This window comes from Macrosteles quadrilineatus, unplaced genomic scaffold, assembly GCF_028750875.1.
Source record: "Macrosteles quadrilineatus isolate MER2022 unplaced genomic scaffold, UCM_ALF_1.0 Scaffold_8__2_contigs__length_117827958, whole genome shotgun sequence".
Lineage (NCBI taxonomy): Eukaryota > Metazoa > Arthropoda > Insecta > Hemiptera > Cicadellidae > Macrosteles > Macrosteles quadrilineatus.
In genome coordinates, this window is record NW_026542601.1 from 86,066,103 (window position 1) to 86,088,369 (window position 22,267).

Here is a 22,267-nt window from a genome sequence, read left to right on the forward strand (position 1 = left end):
AATTTCTTGAATTTGAGCAAAAGGTAGACTAGTTCAACATAAAACAATATTTTATAAACAATCACAATAACAAAGATGTTCCAATTTAGCTGGACCAGAGACTGAACCAAGTGGCAGATCTGTACAAGATGCAGGAGGAAGACATGACATTCTGGACGTCCTTGATCAAGCAGTACTTGCTGACAGGGGCCAGTGTGACTGTGAGGGGAGTGCCTAGTGTGGATGAGCAACAGGAGATGGCGAGGGAGGAGAAACTGAGAGTGCAAAGTCAACGGGACCTACTGGGGGTGGACGGGCTCAAGTAAGAAATATAAAACGATAGTTTACTGTTAAAAATGTTAGAACAAGAACAGACATCTGCCAATCTGTAGTGTTTGATAGCTGTTACGGTAAACTGTAGGTCTACTGATGATGGCTGACATGTTAGTTCTTGGTTATAAGTTTCTGTCTGTGTGGTGGTTGTATCCAGAACCCTAGTTTGTAGTGTTTAAGTGGCAACTATTAATGGCCCTTTTAATAGATAGATCATAGTAAAAATAATGTGTGAGAGCAGAATCGCTTTCACACATTATTCCCTTATTCTAGGATTGTCTGGAACGTAATTTGTAATTGTATACGTTTCTTATTGTTCATGAAAGAATTTTCTCCATGCTCATTGAATTTTGTCATAGAATTGTGTCATAACGTTATAAAAACTAGCAGTGCGCCGTGCTTTATTGCTGCGCACCTCGGTTGTAAAAAAGCAGCATAAGTCACGACTATATTTCTAAGCTCACCCATAATCCAAGGATTTTTTTCATGGTCATAAAAAATCACCTTTGTCTCCAAACGATGTACTGAATTTAAATTTTTAATTTGCAAATAATTTTTATCAATACAATGTAACGAAAGTAACTTTTTTTCCGTTACTATTAAACGTTACTAATGTTTTGTAACGATTACCAATTACAAGTTACTTGGTTTAAGATGTAACGGGTGAGTTAGAGACCTTACTAAAAAAGGTACCGATTACAGTAATCGTTACGTTATTGTAATCGTTACTCCCAAGTCTGATATTCTGTAATAATCAAACCCAGTCAAATATAATTTTATAATTATATTTAAATATAATTTTATAATTATATTGAAATATAATTTTATAATTATATTGAAATATAATTTTATAATTATATTTAAATATAATTATAATTTGACTGGGTTTGATTATTACAGTTTTCATTGATAGGTAGTTCTTAAAAATTAATGATAAGATATTCGTTTGACTTCAAAAATGATTTATTTAGCCTGTTTCTTATTTTATTACTAAATTCACTTTTTCTGATTTACAGGGAAAAGGAATTGATGTTGACTCAGGCCATGGAACAGAATGAGGTAAGGAACTTAATATATGTACATGATTGATCCTATTAATACTCGCTTAAATGAGGAAAAAAGATTAGTTCATATGAGCCAATAATCGAGTGTTGTATAAATACCTCTTTCCCATAAACAAACTTGTGAAGCTAAACTAAAAGGGCAACTTAATATACAATATAGAATCTGCACATCAACTATCATACTAATACAGTCTACTCTCGTTAATTCAAGCACTTGATCAATCGAAACTTTCGATAATTCAAAATAAAAGCTCAGTCCGTAGAGGAATTATTAATATTTCGAAGTTTTACAATGCATCTTGATACACTCGATATTTTGAAGTCCAAGCAGAGGGTAGGCTGATTTGCAGTTTTTTCCCTGTCATCACAGGAAACTATTCATCCTGTTAAAACAAGTTTTTTTTAGTTATCTGTGATCTTTTTGTTTAACCTGTTTGTTGTGTGGAACCGTGGCCGAAGTTAAATTTGTTTTAATGTCATGGAAACTAAGCTTAAATACAAGTCCCTTTCGTTTGCGGAAAAGGGATTGCAGCAGTTAAAATAGTTAGTCTAGTGATAGACTAAAATCAGAAGTTGAAATACTTTTCAAATCCCTCCAAATACGTTGTCTACGAAAAAAAGGCAAAATTGTTTTGACTGAATGCCGGAAGAAAAAGAACCACAATAAGTGAATATTTTAGACTAAAAGAGTGTTTAGTTATGTGGTTTAGTTAGTGGTCGACAACCACGTCGAAACATGCCTGTAGGAGGTTTGATTTAAAAAAGACCAAAGCTATGGAAAGGAGCTTAACATTCCCATTCCATTTTAGTTTATGTACCTTACATAATACAGTTAAAAAAATGAACTCTTTTGAATTCAAATGGTTTATTTTCCTCCCGATAAATCAAACTTTCTGATAATTTAAAACTCTTAATAATAATTCAAATTTATTTGCCTGGTCCACCAATTTTGAATTACCAAGAGTATACTGTGTTATAAAGCTGATAGTTTGTGTGTTTGTTTTAGTGAAGGATCGTTCCGGTTCGGTTCTATTTTTTAAATATACCTTACTTACCAAACTATATCCATATTAGTGAAGAAATGATTAACTAAAACTCATAAAGAAATATTTGAGAACCAACCCTACAAATTGGTCTTCAATGTTTGACTGCCCGGCACTTTTTCCAATTAACTGCTCTAATGATAGTTATCTGTTATCTAGCCGAATCGTCAGCTTCTAGTTAAATGTTTGTGTTTTCTGATAATTGTTGATGATTGTTTGGGTGTTTCCCTTTAGATCCCTCCACCAGCTGGTATGCTCAAGTCAGTCAACATTCCCAGTATTGAGTCAATACAGTTCCACAGGATACAGACCTTCACCACAGACTCCAAACAGCCTCATCCCATGTTTGATACTAGTCAAGTCCCCGTATACATACAAGTGGATCACATCACCACCAACTTTGTTTATGTGAGTGACACATTACTCAATGAAACTAAAATAAATTTGTTCATTTGTCTGTAAAAATATAGTGTTAAGTCTTTTGCATTGCAAACTTGTATTTGAAATTTTTCTTGACAAATTTAAATCAAGTTCTACTTTTATTTAAATAGGTGATACTTTTGTGACATCAGAATTTACTCACCCTCATAACTGTAGAAATTGAAGCACTGCACAAGTTTTATGTGTATAACTGTCCGTCCGGTAGCCTACAGGAATTTTTCTATGCATGCATGCAGTTTTAATTCTAATTTCTATGGAACTTTTTCTTAGCTAAGCTTGTCTGACAAACGAATAACTTACTGTTAGATTAGTAGTGAGGGAAGTAAAGAACACATCACTGTTGTCAGATTGCACAAACTGGCTTGGTCCTGACTGGAGCTCATAGGAGACCTTCATTGGATAACTCTCGTATGAATAAACAATCCCAAATTACTCTCAACCTTAAGTATCCAGTACACGTATCTTGTTTACAAGCTGCAAAGTAACTTTTTACCTTCAGCACATAGCCTAGCCCAGTTTACCTTGATGCACTCGTGTTTATTAAAAAATACTGGAAAAAGCTGGCTTCTTGGCAACATTCCATGCCATTCACCGGCTTTTGATCAAACCAAATTGTAAACTAGCCAGGTGTAGCCTACTCACAGTTGCTTTTTAAGAACACTTGGCTACACATGACAAGTAGGCCTAGTCTTGATGATGTAAGAGGAATCGGTTCTAGCGGAATTTGTAATTGTATCAAAAGTAACTTGAAAGAGGTTAATTAGACTACAAAACTCCTTTAACCTGTTTAAAAGGAAAGTGAGGGTAAATTCAATGATAGAAAGGCATAGTACATATGGGGCATCAAAGTACATTACTGAAAGGTCTGAAGAACAAAGATCCTGCAGCTTATTGAACAATTTTAAGATATACAGGTGAATAGGAAAATTTCACAGCATGCAACATATGGTTTCTTCACGACAGCGAGTGGTAAGTTTCATGGTGTGTACTTGACAACTGCTGCAGATATTCGTGCTGATGGACACAGTGGAGGTGCAGTCAGCACTGAGGCCGTACCTGCCGCTGCTGTTTGAGGCGTTGCTGGAGTGTCCGGTCCAGCGGGGAGATCACCTGGTACCCTGGGAGGAGGTTGTGGCTCAGCTAGAGGCAGACACTGTAGCTGCTGTCACCAGACTGGGACTGGAGACCACGTCACGCTTCCAGTGTGGACCTTACTGTCAGACTGGCTCTCTCATGCTGCAGGTAATGCGGAGTGGCTCACACTAGTACAGATTAGTTACTTTGTCAATAGTATTGTAATCTATAATATTGAAAATGGTTTTCTGAACATTATATTTATCACTGTATGAGATGTTGGTTTTGTCGTTTGCTCTATTACATTCCGTTGGCTTATCCTGACCAACTACCCACACCCCAGTAGGTAGAAGGAAATTCACTTAGTCTGCAGGTTTGCTGCGGGGATGGTATTTGGTTTTTTGTGACTGTCTCTTACTGAGAAGTAGTTTTGTAACCATCTGCTCTGTATGAAGCTGGAGCCAAGCAAGTATGAGAGAGGGATAGAGTGGGTGAAGGAGCTGCTGTACAACACTCACCTCAACGCTGAGAGACTCAAGATCATTGCTGCCAAGATGGTCAACGATGTGGCACAAGTCAAGAGGAAAGGCAACACCATCGTCAGGGAACTCATGAAAGGTCTTCTCTACACCAAAGGTATTTCATCTATAATCAAATGTATGTTTGCTTGCACTTTGTCTTTATGCATTATCACTATTATGCATTATCGTCTTTTTACAAAGCTTTCCTCTGATTTCGGTAAAATGTTTTAGAAATAGTTTCCCATTTCTTTGGTTTTCAAGAAAATACAAAGCGTTTGAAAGGTACTCTAGTTGTTTTCTTGTGGATTTGATAAACTTTCAAACACTAGGTTCATACTGTGTTGCTAATCGTGGGAAAGCTATTAATTTGAATATAAAATCCAGAGAGTACATTTTGCTCATACTTTTGCTCAGGCATTTTTCAGTGGCTCAGCTGGGAGTAAGGATTGTCAGTTTAGATCTGTTTAAAGTAGGGGTTGAGTTTGTCACAGGGTAGGAATATAGGAATCAAAACATTAGGCAGCAATCTTCAACTGAAGAAGCAGTTGATGTTAAAACCACTAAGGGTTCTAGTGATAATAGCTTCAGAAGCCTATGTATTAAGGTCAAGCCTCCCATAGTTTCAATGCTGTTAGTGACAGTGATGTTTCCTACATTTTCTTTTCAGTATTAAATTCTTTATTTTAATGCTAGAATGGATAGGCTACTATCTTATTGAGTTTGGAAATACATCAAGACTAGAAAGTAGTGATGGACAAGACCTGAAAATTCGAGATTTTTTCAAGATTTATTTTATCTCTAAGCTTCGGCTGGGATTAATATAGTAACGGGATATTTTTTGAGACGAGATAAAAAAAAAATTTGTTTTAAATAATTTTTTTTTTACTGCCAAGTTTTTTTGCAAAAAGTGTATTGCAAACTTTTAATTGAAAATTTAAAAACAATTTTAATTTAACTTTTTTAAAAGTTTTAAATTTAAGAAAAATGTTTATAAACTGAAGTTTTCTTTGAATCGTAAATTGCAAACTTGTAATTTAAAATATAAAAGTAAAAAAAAAATGTAAATTAAAAAAAAATTAAAATAGACCTAAATAAATTTTAATTTTAACATGATTTTAATTTTTTTTTATTTTAATTTTAAAAACTATACAAGTTTTTTTACAAAACGTAAACTGCAAACTTTTAATTTAATTTTTTTTTAAATAAAATTAAAAATTTAAGCTTAAAAAATTTTAAATTTAAAATTTAAATAAGATTTTGTATACTGCTATGTTTTTTTGCGAAACCTAAATTACAAAATTTTCATTTAAAATTTAATAAAATTTAAATTTAAGAAAAATAAATTTAAAATTTAAAAAAAAAACTGAAGATTTGTGCAAAACGTAAATTGCAAACTTTTAACTCAAATTTTTTAAAAAAATTTAAAAATTTTAGAAATTTAAAATAAAAAACATTAAAATTTAAAGTTTAATTTTGAAAAAGATTTAAATAAAAAAAATAAATTTACAAATTTTAAAAAACTGTTAAGTTTTTTTGCAAAACGTAAATTGCAAACTTTAAATTTTAAAAAATTAAAAAAATTTTTAAATAAAAAAAAGTTAATTAAATAAATAAAAATTTTAAAATTAAAAAAAAACTGCGAAGGCGTTTATATTTAACTAGCTGTACCCGCGGGCTTCGCCCCGTTTAACTTCCTAAGTATTCGCATGGCTCATTCACGTCCTGGTTGAAGTTCATTCGCTACGCTCACTCACCTTTAGGTTGGAGCTCGTTCGCTGCGCTCACTTGCCTTCAGGTTAGCTCGTTCGCTACGCTAACTCGCCTCCAGGTTGAAGTTGGTTCGCTACGCTCACTCACCTTTTGGTTAAAAATTAGCTGTTGTCATAAATTTAAAAAAAATAATAGTGCTGCACCCTGTTGGTAATCCTTGTAACTTTTATGCTATTGAACATCATATAACAGAACCAACTTGTTTAATTGAAACAGATGTTAAGATTCATTAATTCCTTTTAAATATAAAAAATCATAAGATTAACATGGGGAACTACAGAGCCACTGGGGCGGAGCCCGAAAGGGTTTTTGAGATAAGAATATGCTTTAATGTTAATCGGGAATGTGAGCTATCATCATGCCAAATTTCAGCCCAATCCGTCCAGTAGTTTATGCGTGATTGAGCAACAAACACACACACAAACATACACACAAACTCACAAACTTTCAGATTTATAATATTAGTAAGACGAGGTGTTAGCCCGTCCTACGTACGGGAATTCAGTAGTTAGTTAAAACCGTGTACAATTCAGATCAGCTAGTTTACACATATAAAGACAAAGTTTCTTGCAGTTATTAATGTGAAAAATCATCTTGTAAACAAATGTTGTGTGACCAAATATGTTTTTATTCCATCATAGGCCTATACGATATGGGAATGTTGCTGAAAGTCAACAGTCCCGGAAGATCAAATAATTTATACCTGTGCCGCTAGGTCAAAAACTACAATGTTTGCAGTGTCTATAGATCAAAAGTCCCAGTAAGTCAAATAGTACAGTCCGAGCTAAAAACGTGGTCTATGTTAAAGCAATTGACTTATTGGGAATTTGACCTAATGCAACAGCAGTTTTAATATAACGAAATACGGTAAAATACAAGTTCAGTTTCGCTGAGTCAACAGTGCCGGAAGATCAAAAGCAATAAAAGTGAACGTCGATTCAGTTTAAAGTAGACCTCCTGCAACGCTTACTACACCAACAAAACTTGCTTATGTAATGAAGTTATGAAGTAATGAGTTTATGTAATGAAAAGCCTTTCGTCAAAATTTGTGGCATAAAATACACGCAAGGACGATCTGAAAATTTCTGGTTATTATATACGTTTGTAAAAGGAGATCCATTTAATTTTAGAACTATTTTATAAGTTATAATGTAGTCTACACATAAACTGTGTAAATGTATTACGCCTCGGAAGGGTTGAAACCTGTCCAAACTATCATATATTTTATTAAAACGTAAATATGGTTTTTTCACATTCTGAATCAACCAGTCGACGGATTTTCATTATTTTTGTGTTGAAAGAAAGATAATTTTGAGAACTAGGGAATGTCAAAGCCATAATTATAATTAAAGGTCCCAGTTTTTTTGAAATTAAGTTTTAATTTTTTTTTAAGTCTAGCAGCCGACGCTAACCTTCTAAGCCAGCTTTTAGTACAATATAATTTGCTTAGCATAACAGCTGTAAACATTCAGTATTTGTGTCCCATATAATTTGTTTTAACCAACAGCTGGTTGAATGTAATATTGTTCTATTGGCGAATTTCCCATATAGGGAATAAGCTATTACCGTAGTACTTATGGTAACACCTGGACCCGGGACCGATTTAATTTTTCGTTTTGAGGTCCCTAGAGGCCAAAAACACCATCCGTTCAAATTCATATATACAGGGTGATCAACTCAAGGAGGCCACCATTGGGAAGTCGGAAACGGTAAGAATTAGAGAAAACATTAAATGGGGGACATTCCTTTATTTTTTGTGGCAGTTAAAAATATGATTTCAGTTTTTTTATCATGTTTTCGGATAGAATATGCAATTTAAAAACTTTTTTAGCCTTGACACTTTTTCGATAAACCCACTCGTTTAGGAGTACAGCCTATGGAAAAATGACTTCCGGTGTACATTTTACATCATGTAGCTCCTAAACGAGTAAGTTTAGAGCAAAATTGCAAAAAGTAAATTAGTCTTAGAATTGCATCTTCATTCCTTAAAGACTATAAAATAAAAAGTTTTCCACTTTTCAAGTTTGCCGCCATTTTTTTAAATAATATAATTTATATTTTTAATTAATTTTATGATCTTTTTGGAATGTGGATGCAATTGTAAGACTTTTTTACTCCTCGTATTTTTGCTTTAAACTTACTTGTTTAGGAGCTACATGATTTAATATGTACACCGGAAGTCATTTTTCCATAGGCTGTAACTCCTAAACGAGTGGGTTTATCGAAAAAATGTCAAGGATAAAAAAGTTTTAAAATTGCCTATTATGTCCGAAAACATGATAAAATATAATATGTGAGGGTGTTCGATAATAAATTTCAAATTTGGCCGCCATTTTGGAAAATGGCGGCTGAATTTCAAACGACTAAAATCATATTTTAAACTGCCACAAAAAATAAAGGAATGTCTTCCATTTTAAGTTTTCTCTAATTTTTACCGTTTCCGATATCCCAATGGTGGCCTCCTTGAGTTGATCACCCTGTATAGCCTATATTTATTTATTTATATATTTTTCCTGGGGGGAACCCCAAGACCCCCTCCTTTTTGGGGGGTATTCCATACCCCCCAGGCCCCCGGTGACCCCCCCCCCCCCAAAATATATGTCTAGGAGCGCCCTTGTCTTCTTTACCTATAAAACACATGGGATACAGCCTTTTCTTCACTGATCACGTAATGCGTGATTTTCTATTAAGTCTTGGAAAAATAAAAGGTAAAATAGATAGAATAAAGGTGTACTGTATGTGGTTTACACACAAATATTCATCAAACTGTGTGATATTTTGTTATTGCAATGAACAATTTGGGAGTATCGTATTGTTTAAGTCGATGGAAAATCTCTGTTGATCCTGTTTCACAAGCAAACAAAAAAGATACATTAGTCACCACTCTATGCGACATATTCTAACCAGAAAATTGTAATCGTATGATTCTATAAGCATTGATAGGATTGCAAAGTACTTCACAAACATTATTTCAAGGGTAATAACAGTCACAATTTCCGCCGACTTTAAAAGAGTCAACTAAACTACTATACTAATGGACACACAACTAAATGAAACAACTCACGATGTACATATAACAGTTCGATGTAAGCATTGAGTATACACGTCAGTGGATACGTGTATACCGTACCCAATGATATAAGCAACGGTTCTTGCAATTTATTGCTTATTGGTTTTTAGAGTTGTTTTCGGACTTACTCTGTTTTCGGACGTACTCACACTCGTATAAGGTTGTCCACGTTTGTCATTGATAATGTAGCCATGTTACATGGTTACACCCGTTGTCAAGAATATGGTTACAAGTTTTCCGTCTGTTTTTGAATAGCGATACATTTTTTCACATACTTAAGAACCACCTGATTTTGTGCATTACATGTTCGTCTCAATTTTAATTGCTTTAGTAGGCATTATTTTGGTTGATGAGGACTTCAATCGGTCCTTTCAATGATAGCTCATGAAATATAGTACTTTGTCCATTAATTTTATTGTTTGGTAAAATGGATTAAATTATCCTGCAAACCCAAATAGAAATAGTAAATATAGTATTTGAAACAAATCAGTAACATGTTAATAATGTAACCTACATTATTTCCTTGAATTGCATAACAGCAATTAACTGGGCTGATCCTAATATAAATAAATCAATATGTTCTTCATAGGCATAACATGGGTTCATAACATGAGCCGCTGGGGCTGAGCCCAAGGGATTTAAAAATGTAAGGTTGGTTTGCAAATGTACGTGACACGCTCTTTCTAATGAGACATGAATGGTCAAAATCACCTAAGAAATTCGGAGGAGTTCAACGGAAAAATTTCGTGTTGGCGTTATACAGTATGGTTGAAAAGTCCTGGATTGGCTATATTTTTTTAACAATATAGATAAAGTAGTGAGACTTGGTATATCAATAATATAATAGCCATAAATATCTACTGTCTTAAGCTATTATCACTGTTTAATCCCTTAAGGGGGATAGACCACAAAGACTAAGACAAAATTCTTATATAATTTTAATAATATTTTACCTGTTTTTGAAATGGCGACCATACAAATGTAAGCATTTTAAGCCAAGTATGAATGGAGTTGAGTGTGTGATGAGTAGAGCGATCTTGTTTTCCTGTTAGTGACTAAGGCCGACATAATCCTTAGACACAGCTGTTAATTAATAGTCCATACAGTCAATTAATAGCAGCAGAGGTCAAGTTTGGTAGGTATCAAATTAAAGGTTTTAATTATAAAAATACATTGCCGCAAACCCAAACTCAAACGATGATGATGATAATAATGTTAATGATGTAGCTAAAACGTATCGTTTGAAATTTAACAGCTGAAAATAAGTTAAATAGAAAAGGTTTTGGTTAAATCCATCAAATTGTTATTGGACACTAGTAAGTACTAGTGCACTTTTTTATATTGATTATATGATTACATTGATTTACTTTGGATTTTAAAAATGTGAACGTTTTATTTTATTAAAGATTTATGGTGATAAGTAAATATTGTGGTGTAGAAAAGTATTATATATTGTAGTTAAGTGTTAAATTTTGAAATTTTAGGGTGAATCGAGATGAATCTTTTTTTATAACATGGGTCTCTCCTACATACATACCAAGTTTCATAAACATCGGTTGGAAAAGTGTAAAGATAAATATTTGTATGTAAAAAATACAAAATGGCGGATATCTGGTTAACGAAACGATTTTGGAAAAAATGTTATCCTTCATTTTCTGTTTATTTTGACCCAAGGAATTACTAGGTAAAGTATCTCCCTGCTTATTTTTAACACCCTGTTTATGATGTATTCTTATAAGTGAAAAATGTAAGCTGGTAATACAGAAAGATGTTTTATAAATAATATGAATGTACTGGTGATCTGTATATTCATCTTTTTCTTGTTCTTAGAACTGTAAATTAAAAGTCCACTCAGCAGTCGCATCGTACGATGTAGTTCTTTCTATGCGTTGCGAAATGTTAAATTTGCCGTCCTCTTCAACCCAAGTTATCTATTGAACCACTGATTGTAAAAATTCAAAAAAATATATTTTACCCATCACACTTTTGGCTACAACTTTGTCACAGACAAAACCTCCTTAACCCAAAAACAAAAAAAATCTCGCATGCTAACTTTTTCATGCTAGAAATCACGATTTAAAACTATTTCACCATACATATCAATTTTTATTAATTAGATCGGTAAATAGTTTAAAGTTCCAACAAAATAGTCATCGAGTAGGACTAACCAAGAAGCTCTGTGCCAATTTTCAAAATTTTAGCACAACTTTAAGTACACCAAAACACGAAATTATTGAAGTCATGCGTCGAGAGGACTATCGCTGTTTTTAACAGATTATACTTTTGACCTTCCGGCACTGTTGACTCAGCGAAACTGAACTTATATTTTATCTTATTTCGTTATATTAAAACTGCTGTTGCATTAGGTCAAATTCCCAATAAGTCAATTGCTTTAACATAGACCACGTTTTTAGCTCGGACTGTACTATTTGACTTACTGGGATTTTTGATCTACAGACACTGCAAACATTGTAGTTTTTGACCTAGCGGCACAGGTATAAATTATTTGACCTTCCGGGACTGTTGACTTTCTGCAACGCGTCCTACGATATGCATTTTAAATCCGATAATTTTACAATAAAACAGCAATTCTGCAATTTTTACTATGTGAAAAGCGTTGAAGTGAGATTGGCAGCCGATTCGCACAGACGCACACTGATTATAAGTACCGGTAGCCTACAGTAGAGTAGAGAGAGTAATGGAATAGTCAATTGAGAAGTGTATAGACCTAGTCAACGATACCACCTTCCATAGCATACCTCCCTCTTCCATAATTATTGTCACCACAATAATACACAATTTCCAGTAGGTCTGAATAGAAACGACCTAAAATTAAACGATAGTATCCAATAAAATTCACAGGACACATAATTTAACTTTGGTGTCCTAACATCAAAACTAATCGTCACACCTATCCTTTATATCAATTTCACTGCATCAATTGCTAAATAAATAAGCATAAACAAAGAAAAGTAAAAACAATTACAGTTTGTTTTGAAACAGCTGTTTGGTTCAAATAACATTCATTTGAAAAAAAGAACTGGTCACATGTAGCAGGAATATAAAAAGTAAACACGCTACGCTAGGAAAGCTAATGACGTAATTGTCAATGTTTATTATCCATACCGTTATCAGTTCTATCCTTGATAATTACCCACCCTCATTGAATAAATGTGCATCGTAACTTTCCATATTAGTTCATTTAAACTACAATATATTCATAGTTGAAATAAAAGTGATATTTTCACGTTTAGGGGCGCTGATATCGGCGCTACAACGCAACCACAACTGAACACGATTTCATAAAAGGATGGTTTGTCTAATTGCAGTATCCTAGGTCCTAGGTTGACGTTGTGTTCAATCTATGTCATCCATCTGTTTATCTTTGTATAAAACCCGGCTGAGGTTATGGTGGTAGTTTAAAATCGTGATTCCTGATTATTCTTGATCTTCTTTTTATGACATCAATATTTCTGGGCCTAATCCAAACAAAGTTGAAGCAGACAAACATTAATTTTAAACAAAAAGCTACCATGAAGAATTAAAACATGTAAACTTTGTTATTTTTCTAATCTTTCCTTGAAAAGTGGAGAAGTAAAATAATTTGCATTTATCCTTTTTTATTAAGACTCGTGTACAGAGCCTCGATTTGTACTGTGGTTTAATTAATTTTGGTTTAAACTGTGGTCTAATTATCTCTACTAATCTTACTTATTTCCTATAATCAATGACAAAAATAAAATAACCTCATAGTTCCATAGTTTATATTTAACCAGCTGTTAGTTAAAACCAATTATATTGCTCTAAAACAAATCGAAGATTACAAAGATTGCTTTAAAAAATAATTTGAACATCCTAGTATTTTACTACGTATATTAAATTAATCTGTCATCCTCTTACAGAAGAATTTAACGTATCAATGATTAGTATTACACATAGTATAAATAAGTCAACCCTAAGTATGTCTTTACATTTTTATCCAAATGCTGAATTTGTGACACAAAAGCTGAATGTTTACAGCTGTTATGTTAAGCAAATTATTTTATGCCAAAAGCTAGTTTAGAATCTTAGCGTCGGCTGCTAGACATTTTAAAAACTAAAACTTAATTTCAAAAAAACTGGGACCCTAAACTAAAATTATGGCTTTGACATTCCCTAGTTCTCAAAATTATCTTTCTTTCAACACAAAAATCATGTAAATCCGTCGAGTGGTTGATTCAGAATCGTGAAATAAAAAAAACACTGTTTCGTTTTAATATTATAGATTATTTATGCTTTACATGGAAATATTGCTTCAATCATTTTATATTTTTTTTTGCATAGCAAATGAAAAGTTTTGTTAGTGTAAGCAGTGTGAGACATGTTTTACTACTGTAAACATAGCCAAAATAAGTCACTCCAAAATCATTCTAAAAATAACACAAGACTTAAAAATTTTTACTTGATACTTAACTAGTAATACTGTTGTTTTTGATATTTTCCAAAGTTGAACTATATACTAACTGATAACTCCATGTTTCCTATGCCGAAGAGTTATTTTTAATAAGTTAGACCTTATTAATATTTTTTTTATATTCTGATGTGATGTTTTTATTAATGTTTTTTAATAAACGATTTTAAAAATTTTTGTCTATTTTTTGCCAAGTTTTAAAAACTTGTAAATATTTCTGAACTTAAAAAGTAGATATTAATTTTTTTTATTTAACTTTTCATTACATCTCGTCCCAAAAAAAATCCCGTCCCGCGGGAATTAAAAAAATCTTGTCTCGTCTCGTCTCAAAGTGAAAAATCTAGTCTCGTCCAACACTACTAGAAAGATATTCGATAATCCTTTAAACATCTAACTTCCAATCAAATATCCAAGTAGACCTAAAAAATAAGTAATTGCTTTTACTCAGACTGGTTGTTGTTTCAGAAAGTAACCACCACACGGCCAGTGTGCTCCGACAGCACAAGTTCCTATCACAGTTGCTGGACAGACTCAACTCCCCCGAGGAGTGTGACCGGGTAGTGGCTGAGATAGACCAGGTGCGCAAGATGGTGACTCACCCATCCAACATGGTGGTACACCTGGCAGCCAACCTCGACACGCTGGCTGCGAGGTTCCCCAACCCTGGCTCACTGTGGGGACAGCTCCTGCCAGACACACACTCTCCACACAGACACAAGTAGGTCGAATTAGGGGACTGTACTTTTAGTTTTAGACATGATTCGTATTTCCTTCCTGATTTTTCCAGAACTGGAACGGGACCAAATTGCTTCTTGTTTAACTTTAGTTTGTTTTTAAAATCTTGACTTTTAATCCTTGCAAATAACAATAATAACAAACACAATCTGTTTTAGTCATTGTTGTACAGTTATTACTATTGTGTTTTCATGGAAGGCCATAACATATCCTGTAATTTCAAAGACAAAATAATCTTCTCCCAAAGTAAATAGCGACAAATAGTGGTCTTCTCCTGTATCCTGGGATTGTATAATGTGGTCATAATTAAAATCCATGATCATGACCATCATGGAAAAAAAATCCATTTTAAATCATGGTCGTCATCTGCTATAGCAACGACATCATGGTATTCTGCATTTGCTGTGCCATCTTTAATATGTCCCGTGATCTCTTTGCCATTGTACACATGTCCTACGATCACGGTTGAATCACTAATGGCTCCTGCAACACAGCAAAACTGTGAATCTCTTCTGCAGTGTTAGAGACATTTTTAACATCTCCCACAATCACAGCACCTTTAGTGAACATCCTCCAACATTAAACAGCCATCATTAACAACTCCCATGATCATGGTGCCACTGTGAACATCTTCCGTGGTCAAGGAGACATCCAGACATCATCATTGTCTCTTGGATTTGCAGAACCATCGTGAAGGGTCATCCGCAATTTTGGAGGGCTTTAGATTTCTCATCGTCACTTGCGATGTGGCGGTATTGATATTGCAGGCAGTTGGACGGATTCCAAATAAAATGTAAACCCGTCCTAAAGATCAGAAATATATTTTACTTGGAAACATCCAAAAATGTCTAGATTCTTCCTAGATTTCCTCCAGCATTACGGGTTCCATTTTTAAACTGTTTGAACTAAGAAACTAAAGATGTTTTCCATGGAGGTGTTAGCTCTGATTTTTTTTCCCACAGACTACGAGTCACCTCTGACTGGGAGCTACTGCAGGACTCCTCAGCCTCCAAGATACACAACTGTGTGGTTGGGATAGGCGCAGTGGAGTCGGCATACTACTGCCACACGGCACCGGCAATACGGGACTTCCTAGACCCTGACCTGGCGCCCCTGCTGGTCTTCCTGCAGTATCTCACACAGCTCGAGGTAGGATCAGTGTGGGGGTGTTTGAAAATTAGTGAGAACTAAATATTTTTTTGCATAATGCAGTAAGTTTTTTTTTTTTTTTTTTTTTTTTTTTTTATTATGGCATAGCAAAAGACAAATTACAGTAAATAAGATTCAAATGCAGCGCTGCTCAACCAGTCTTATTTTATTCAACATAGTTTATTCAACATAAATTGTTAGTAAAATTGCAAAATATGTTCCTGTTCATCAGTGTCTCTTTGAACATGTCGCAGGGTCCAATGTGGAGACTGATCAGAGGCCAAGGGTTTGCCTACTCGTACAACATGATCCCTCGACCAAACGAAGGACTTCTCTACCTCACTTTCTACAAAGCTACCAATGTCATCGGTGCCTACAACAAAACTAAAGTCATCCTTGTGAGTATTTCAGCTACAATAACCACCCCCAACCATTAAGTCTTCAGATTTTGTCTAGTCTACTAACAAAGTCTACTAAGTTACTAAGATACTAAGTTGTAGTCTACTAAGTTTTGTCTAGATACTAAGTAGTAGCCTTTTTTTACTCTCTATCTCAATTTTAGCAGTATTATTGCTATTCAAGCAATAACAGCATTTTAGGATGGCACAAAACAAATAGCTGATGTTGGCAGTTCATGACTACCAAGCTCCCTAACAAACTGTAATTAAAAGGTGTCTATTGCACCTCTATTTTTTGCACTCATATTTTGTATTTTTTGCAATTACAAATGTTCATGTAATGATTGTTAAATAGTGATTTTTCTGGGTGAATTGCCGGATGCATCCAAAATGTCTGCAATTTTCTCCCCATGTCAATTAGGTTGTCATCTCACAAAAACAAAAATTTACAAATATGAAAATCTGTTTGCTTCCTAGGATGAAAAGTTGGCAGACGATGTAACATGGGAGGACTCGCTGTTTGAGTCGGCGAAAAGCTCGCTCATCTTTGAGATCATTGAGAGAGAGAAGAGCATCGGGGATGTAGTGGCTCAGTCGCTGTTGTCTTACTTCAAACATGTCGACCATAATTACAACAGGTAAAAATTTATCTTAGCAATTTTTAATTTGAAAAATATTGAATTTAAATATAGTCCTACTTATCTGAAAATCTGCATTGCCAAAATAAAAGCTATTTTATATTTAATCTTTTTGAAAGCAGTGCTCTTTTGAAAAAAAGTAAATATCTTTTTCAAGTTACTAGCAGTTACCCGACACGCGTTGCTGCGCTAACAACTATTATTTTAAATGGTAATATCTTCTTTACGATAAATAACAAAAATGTATACCAAAAACCAAAATAGAATATTTATTTTACTTAATTGCCAGTGGATAAACAATGTTTTTGTTTTTTCATTATGTGTATAAATAAATAAGTTTTAAAGGCGTAACTACCACCACGTGAGCACGCAACATAGGCCTACAGCTGTCCACGTGTAAAAAGCATTGTAAAAACAAAATTGTAAAAGCTGTGTAAAATGCATTTTCTAAATTTAAATTGGCAATAGTCAGGGATTGCCTTATAATGGTGATTGCAAAAGCAAGACGCAAAGGAAATTTTAGTTGCTTGAATTCAAAGGGTAATTCGAATGAAATCACATGAAATCATCGGTATTTTTGGGATTAAGACTATTTCTCCTTTAAACTTACCACTGATGATTGTTGCTTCAATCAGGTTTGGTGTAATTTTTTTTTTATCGTCAGTCTGGTTCCGTTGCACAGCTTGGGTGGATTTAAGTTTCACATTAGGTATTTTTGGAGTTCCTTCTTTTAATGACAGTAGGGTGGTGGGTTAATGACAAATTCTAGCACGCACGTTTATTTTTCACTTAATACTTTTTGTTAGATTGGCTTCTGTGAATTTCAACAAAGTGTGTATATTAAATGTTTTGCTGTGGCAGATGGCTGGTGAGTATGATCGCTAAGGTTACCAAGGAGGATCTCAGTCGAATGGGGCCCAAATATGTCAAATTATTGTTTGACCCTTCCATCTCACGCACAAGCATCGTCTGCCATCCTTCCAAGGTTGATGAACTAAACAACGGCTTTAAAGAGTAAGTTATCACATGCATTTAGTTTAAACCTTAGAACCTTTAGCTTGTTAGCAATGTAGTGAGGGATGTGTCTAAACGTAAACTGAATCTCAAATTTCAAAACCACCTTTGGTTAAGTTTTAATTTAATTCACATGAGATTAATTATTTCAGAATTTGTTTTTTATAAAAATTTGCGTTTTCTTTTTTTTACACGTTGAATGCGGTTGCGCGATGGCTAGCCACTGCCGGTGGCGCGAACAGCTAATGTGTGCTAATGAGTGCTTGAAAACGTTTGAATTTAGTTTCATCCGAATGAGAGGCATATACCTACTGTGTCCCAGTTGTTGTGGACGTAGTTTTATAAGAACCCAACAAATGGCAGCACTAAACAATAATAGTTGCTAGCTGGCTCTCAGTATTGCCAAATGGAGGGAAAAGGCAGGGGTGAAGTACCCGGAAACACCATAAAAAATACCACAATAAAGCACAATTTTGAGGTTAGGTTCCTTCCACAATGCTACAGTACATGCATTATCGTTGTGCTATTGCATGTCATTACAGTAGACTCCCTCTTATCCGGACTCCTTGGGACCAAGGCCAGCCCAGATAATGGATTTTCCGGTTATACCGACGTCCCCAAATACTCGTTAAAACGGGCCGTTCAAATGCATACTGTATACTATTTTACTTAAATTTAGGAGAGCATTGTATTTAGACACGTGATCACTGCTCTCAAATCTTTTCCCACGAGAACATTTCATTTCAGTACCGCACACTTCCAGCCGATCTAGTCCGGTTAAACCGATGTGCTGATAAAAATTGTCCGGTTAAACAGATGTAATTTCCGCCGAGTGCAGTCCGGTTAAACCGATGTCCGGTTAAAAGGTGTCTGGATAAGAGGGAGTCTACTTTAGATCCAAACCTTAACCCCAAACTACAATTATTTTTTAACAATCCCCATCACCGATCTAAAAACAACATTTTCATCATGGTTTTTTTTTTATTTTTTTATTCATCGCTGCCACGGTTTATGTTGTTGTGTTATGTACATGTATGTATCATTCACTTTTTCACTTAGATATAATTAATAATAAATCAATATCAACAATTCAGTAATGCAGAATTTCCGATATTATGCTTCAACACATTATCACTATAAATATTTTCTAATGGTTTTTGGTTCTTCGTTGCAGACTGGGAATCAACCTGACTTCCTACACCACGCTAGAAGAGACTTTCCTCAATGATTGGTAGCCGGGTTCCATTCAACTAGTCTTTACCAACTCATGCAGGGTCCTTCTTTTTAATTTTAAGCATTTATACTGCGTTTTAAGTGTTTTCACTCAAATTGAAGAGTGAATAAATTTGTTTCTATGTTTAGATATTTTTTATATCTCATTCTACTAATCGTGTATAATTCGCCAGTATATTGTTTAATATTTTTGATTGTTGGGGTTTTATACAAACCTTAAATTGGTACTTATGTCAGATAAAAATGTTATCGGACAAATGAATATTTTCTTTGGTCCATGAATCTTCAATGTTTGGAAGATTTTTTTCAACATTGTTTATTACTTTTCTTCTTCTACTAGTTTTAGATACCGCCAAATCAATTCATTGTTTTTGAGCCTCATATTGTATTGTTTTGTATTTTTACTTTTGTCTTGTATATTAATTTACTTTGATATCTGACCAATAATTATTTCAGTTACAATTTATTTTATATATTTATTTTTATTACTGCATATACTTATTATGTAAATTACTGCAGTGAAATATCCAAAGGCTGCATTCAATGTAACAATCACTATAGGTCTTTTGATGTTTTTGCATAAACTTAATTTTGTATTCATTTTTGAAAGAATAATTGAAAAAATACATTATATCTAAATCAAGATTACTTTCAAATAAAAACGTTGTTTTGTTTAAAATTGTTTGTAAGCACTCATTTTTAGCGAATTCCCCATATAGGGATTAAGCTGTTACCGTAGGTCTCATGGTTAGACCTAGCCCAGGGACTGATTTACTTTTTTGTTTTGAGGTTCCCAGACAAAAAACACAATCCATTCAATTTCATTTAGGCCTACCTGCCATACACAATCGTTCAAATCCATATACAAAATACATAATCTGACTATGGAAACAAGGTTTTATGAGGAAGATTGGTTTTCCTCATTTTTGACCCTTAATAAATATAACTTTCCAATACATCTCAAACATTTTGAAAAGCTCATAGAATAAAACAAAAAGGTTAAGAAGTGTTTTTGTATGTTTAATTGTTATAGAGAATTTTTTTATGAAATCTTTTAATGCAAATCCAACTACCCTTATGAAAAAGTTTATATATGGCCATATAAAATTTTTTTTATCTGGTTATATTTGGTTTTGGACCAAATATAACCAGATATGATCATATATGGAATCCCCCATATATGGACATTTTTAAATAAAAAAATGACAGTTAAACATTATTTCACATTAAATGGTATAAACTATGCATTAAAACCATAATAAAAATTTTTTATTCGAAAATTTCAAAACAAAATTTTCAAGAAGCCGACTGGGATTCGAACCCGGGGCTCCAACGTGGGAGTCCGTCCCTTTAGCCACTACACCACAACCGCTTCATATCAGAGGGTTTAACAACACCCATTACGAATAAGAGAAGCTGTATTTGGTCTCGTAAAACAATATTTTAGACATTTTATGTCATTTGAAGAATCTATTTGATAGCAAAGGTACAATTAATTAATTATTATTATAATATTCTCCTTATTTAGGCCTACTACACTTACGCAATTTTAAAATTATACGTCAGTTTTAAGATTTTGTTGTGTTATAATAAAATTGTACAATAGATGTATGTACAGGATTTTGTCATCTGGGTTCAAATCTGGATACTTTATTACTTTACTACTAATTACTTTAAAGGAGAAATGCCTATATTATCTGCCCCCCCCCCCTACTGTACCACATTTCAACTCAATCAGTTCAGTAGTTTGTGCTTGCGAGAAACAAGAAAATACACAAACTCACAAACTTTAAGATTTATAATATTATATTTATAAGAAGTGTTTGGGAGTCCAGTTACAAAACCCAAATGTGGCAACAATTCCTTATAATAATTCCAGTTATTGTCAAAAACTCATTTACATGAGCATACATGGAAAATTATTATTCCATATATGAGTAATTTAATTCCATACCTGGGAGTCATATATGGCCATATATAGACCATAATTCCATATATGGAGGATATTTATGGCCATATATGGGCAATAATTTCATATATAGAAAACATGTATGGCCATATATGGACGATCATTTCATATATAGAAAACATGTATGGCCATATATGACCAATAATTCCATATATAGACTACATATATGACCATATATGGCCACCACCATATATGGATACAACCATATCTGGCCATGTCTGCTTCCATATATGGCCATAAAAAACCATATATGGCTTTATAAAAACATATATGGAATTTTAATATGGCCATATATGGCCAGAAATTACTTTTTTATAGGGGTAGGTAAATGGAAATTCCTTTAGTCTGCAGGTTTGCTGCGGAATGGGTAATTTAGTTCTAGCCCTCCGAGGGTCCCTAGTTTTGTCCTTAATGTTTGCCTATTTTTTGCACATTTGCAAGGTTTTATTAAAACGGATCTGAGAAGCTTAAAAACAATGTTAATTCTACTGTTCTATATACCATTTTGTTTGGAAAATCATGGGCTTCAATATTATACATAAAACATAAGGAAAATTTGTTACAAAAAAATTTTTTAGGTACAAAAAAATTTTTTTTTTAAATTTTCAAAAAAAAATAAGTTTGCGCTCAATGAAGTTGTATAAATTATAAAAATATTATAAATTATTATAATAATTATTATTATTATTTATTGCCTATAAATATTTGAAAATAGCCACTAAATTTTATGAGGATTACAAATATATAATCATATAAGGAAGTAGATCTGCAAATAAATAAGTTATGGGCAAAAAACAGATTTCGGTACATAGCGTTTAGCTAAGAATGCATAGCCTAACCATAGCTAGGAATCTGGCTGATAATTTACATCAATATCACTACCTACTTCTTCAGGATCATCAACCAGCCCTTCAAAATCACTTAAATCTTCTAATAATGCACCACGTATATCACTACTTTTGATTTTTAACTCTAAAACCATGATAAACATAATAAAACACATCAGTCATCGGTCCGAGGTTAACTAACCTGTTTACAAATATGCACGTCAGCTGTCTGCTACAATTACGATCGGCTCGGAGAACATACAGCGCTTAGAGACAGACCTTTAGAAAGCTTAGAATCTAACGAAAAGAACGATACCTAACTCGATCCAGTTCAATCCGATTTTGTCAGTCATAGAGCCTTTGCTGTAAACAGTGTTTGTGAGTCGAAAAATCGACACAAAACACTACACAAAGTGTGTTATGTGTTGATTTTTCGACACATAACACTCGGAGGGCTAGAGTAGTGTGAAATGACAGAAACATTTACTTCATAATTTTGCATTTACAAAGCACCTTTTTTCATTCATAAAAAAATGAAATGCTTAAATTGGTTGTAGAA

At 33.6% G+C, this 22,267-nt stretch overlaps 1 protein-coding gene across 1 annotated transcript in view; it reads left to right on the forward strand.

Annotated features, from left to right (window-relative positions):
• Window positions 1-21,451, forward strand: part of LOC128999737 (uncharacterized protein C05D11.1-like) — a 56,888-nt gene extending 35,437 nt beyond the window's left edge. The window contains exons 10-20 of the mRNA XM_054426390.1: window positions 90-301; window positions 1,329-1,371; window positions 2,654-2,827; window positions 3,866-4,102; window positions 4,390-4,570; window positions 14,211-14,463; window positions 15,443-15,629; window positions 15,884-16,027; window positions 16,505-16,665; window positions 17,527-17,679; window positions 18,854-21,451. Of these exons, the coding sequence (XP_054282365.1) occupies window positions 90-301; window positions 1,329-1,371; window positions 2,654-2,827; window positions 3,866-4,102; window positions 4,390-4,570; window positions 14,211-14,463; window positions 15,443-15,629; window positions 15,884-16,027; window positions 16,505-16,665; window positions 17,527-17,679; window positions 18,854-18,914 (1,806 nt within the window). The 3' untranslated portion in view covers window positions 18,915-21,451. The remainder of the gene's footprint in view (window positions 1-89; window positions 302-1,328; window positions 1,372-2,653; window positions 2,828-3,865; window positions 4,103-4,389; window positions 4,571-14,210; window positions 14,464-15,442; window positions 15,630-15,883; window positions 16,028-16,504; window positions 16,666-17,526; window positions 17,680-18,853) is intronic.
• The last annotated feature ends 816 nt before the right edge of the window (window positions 21,452-22,267 follow it).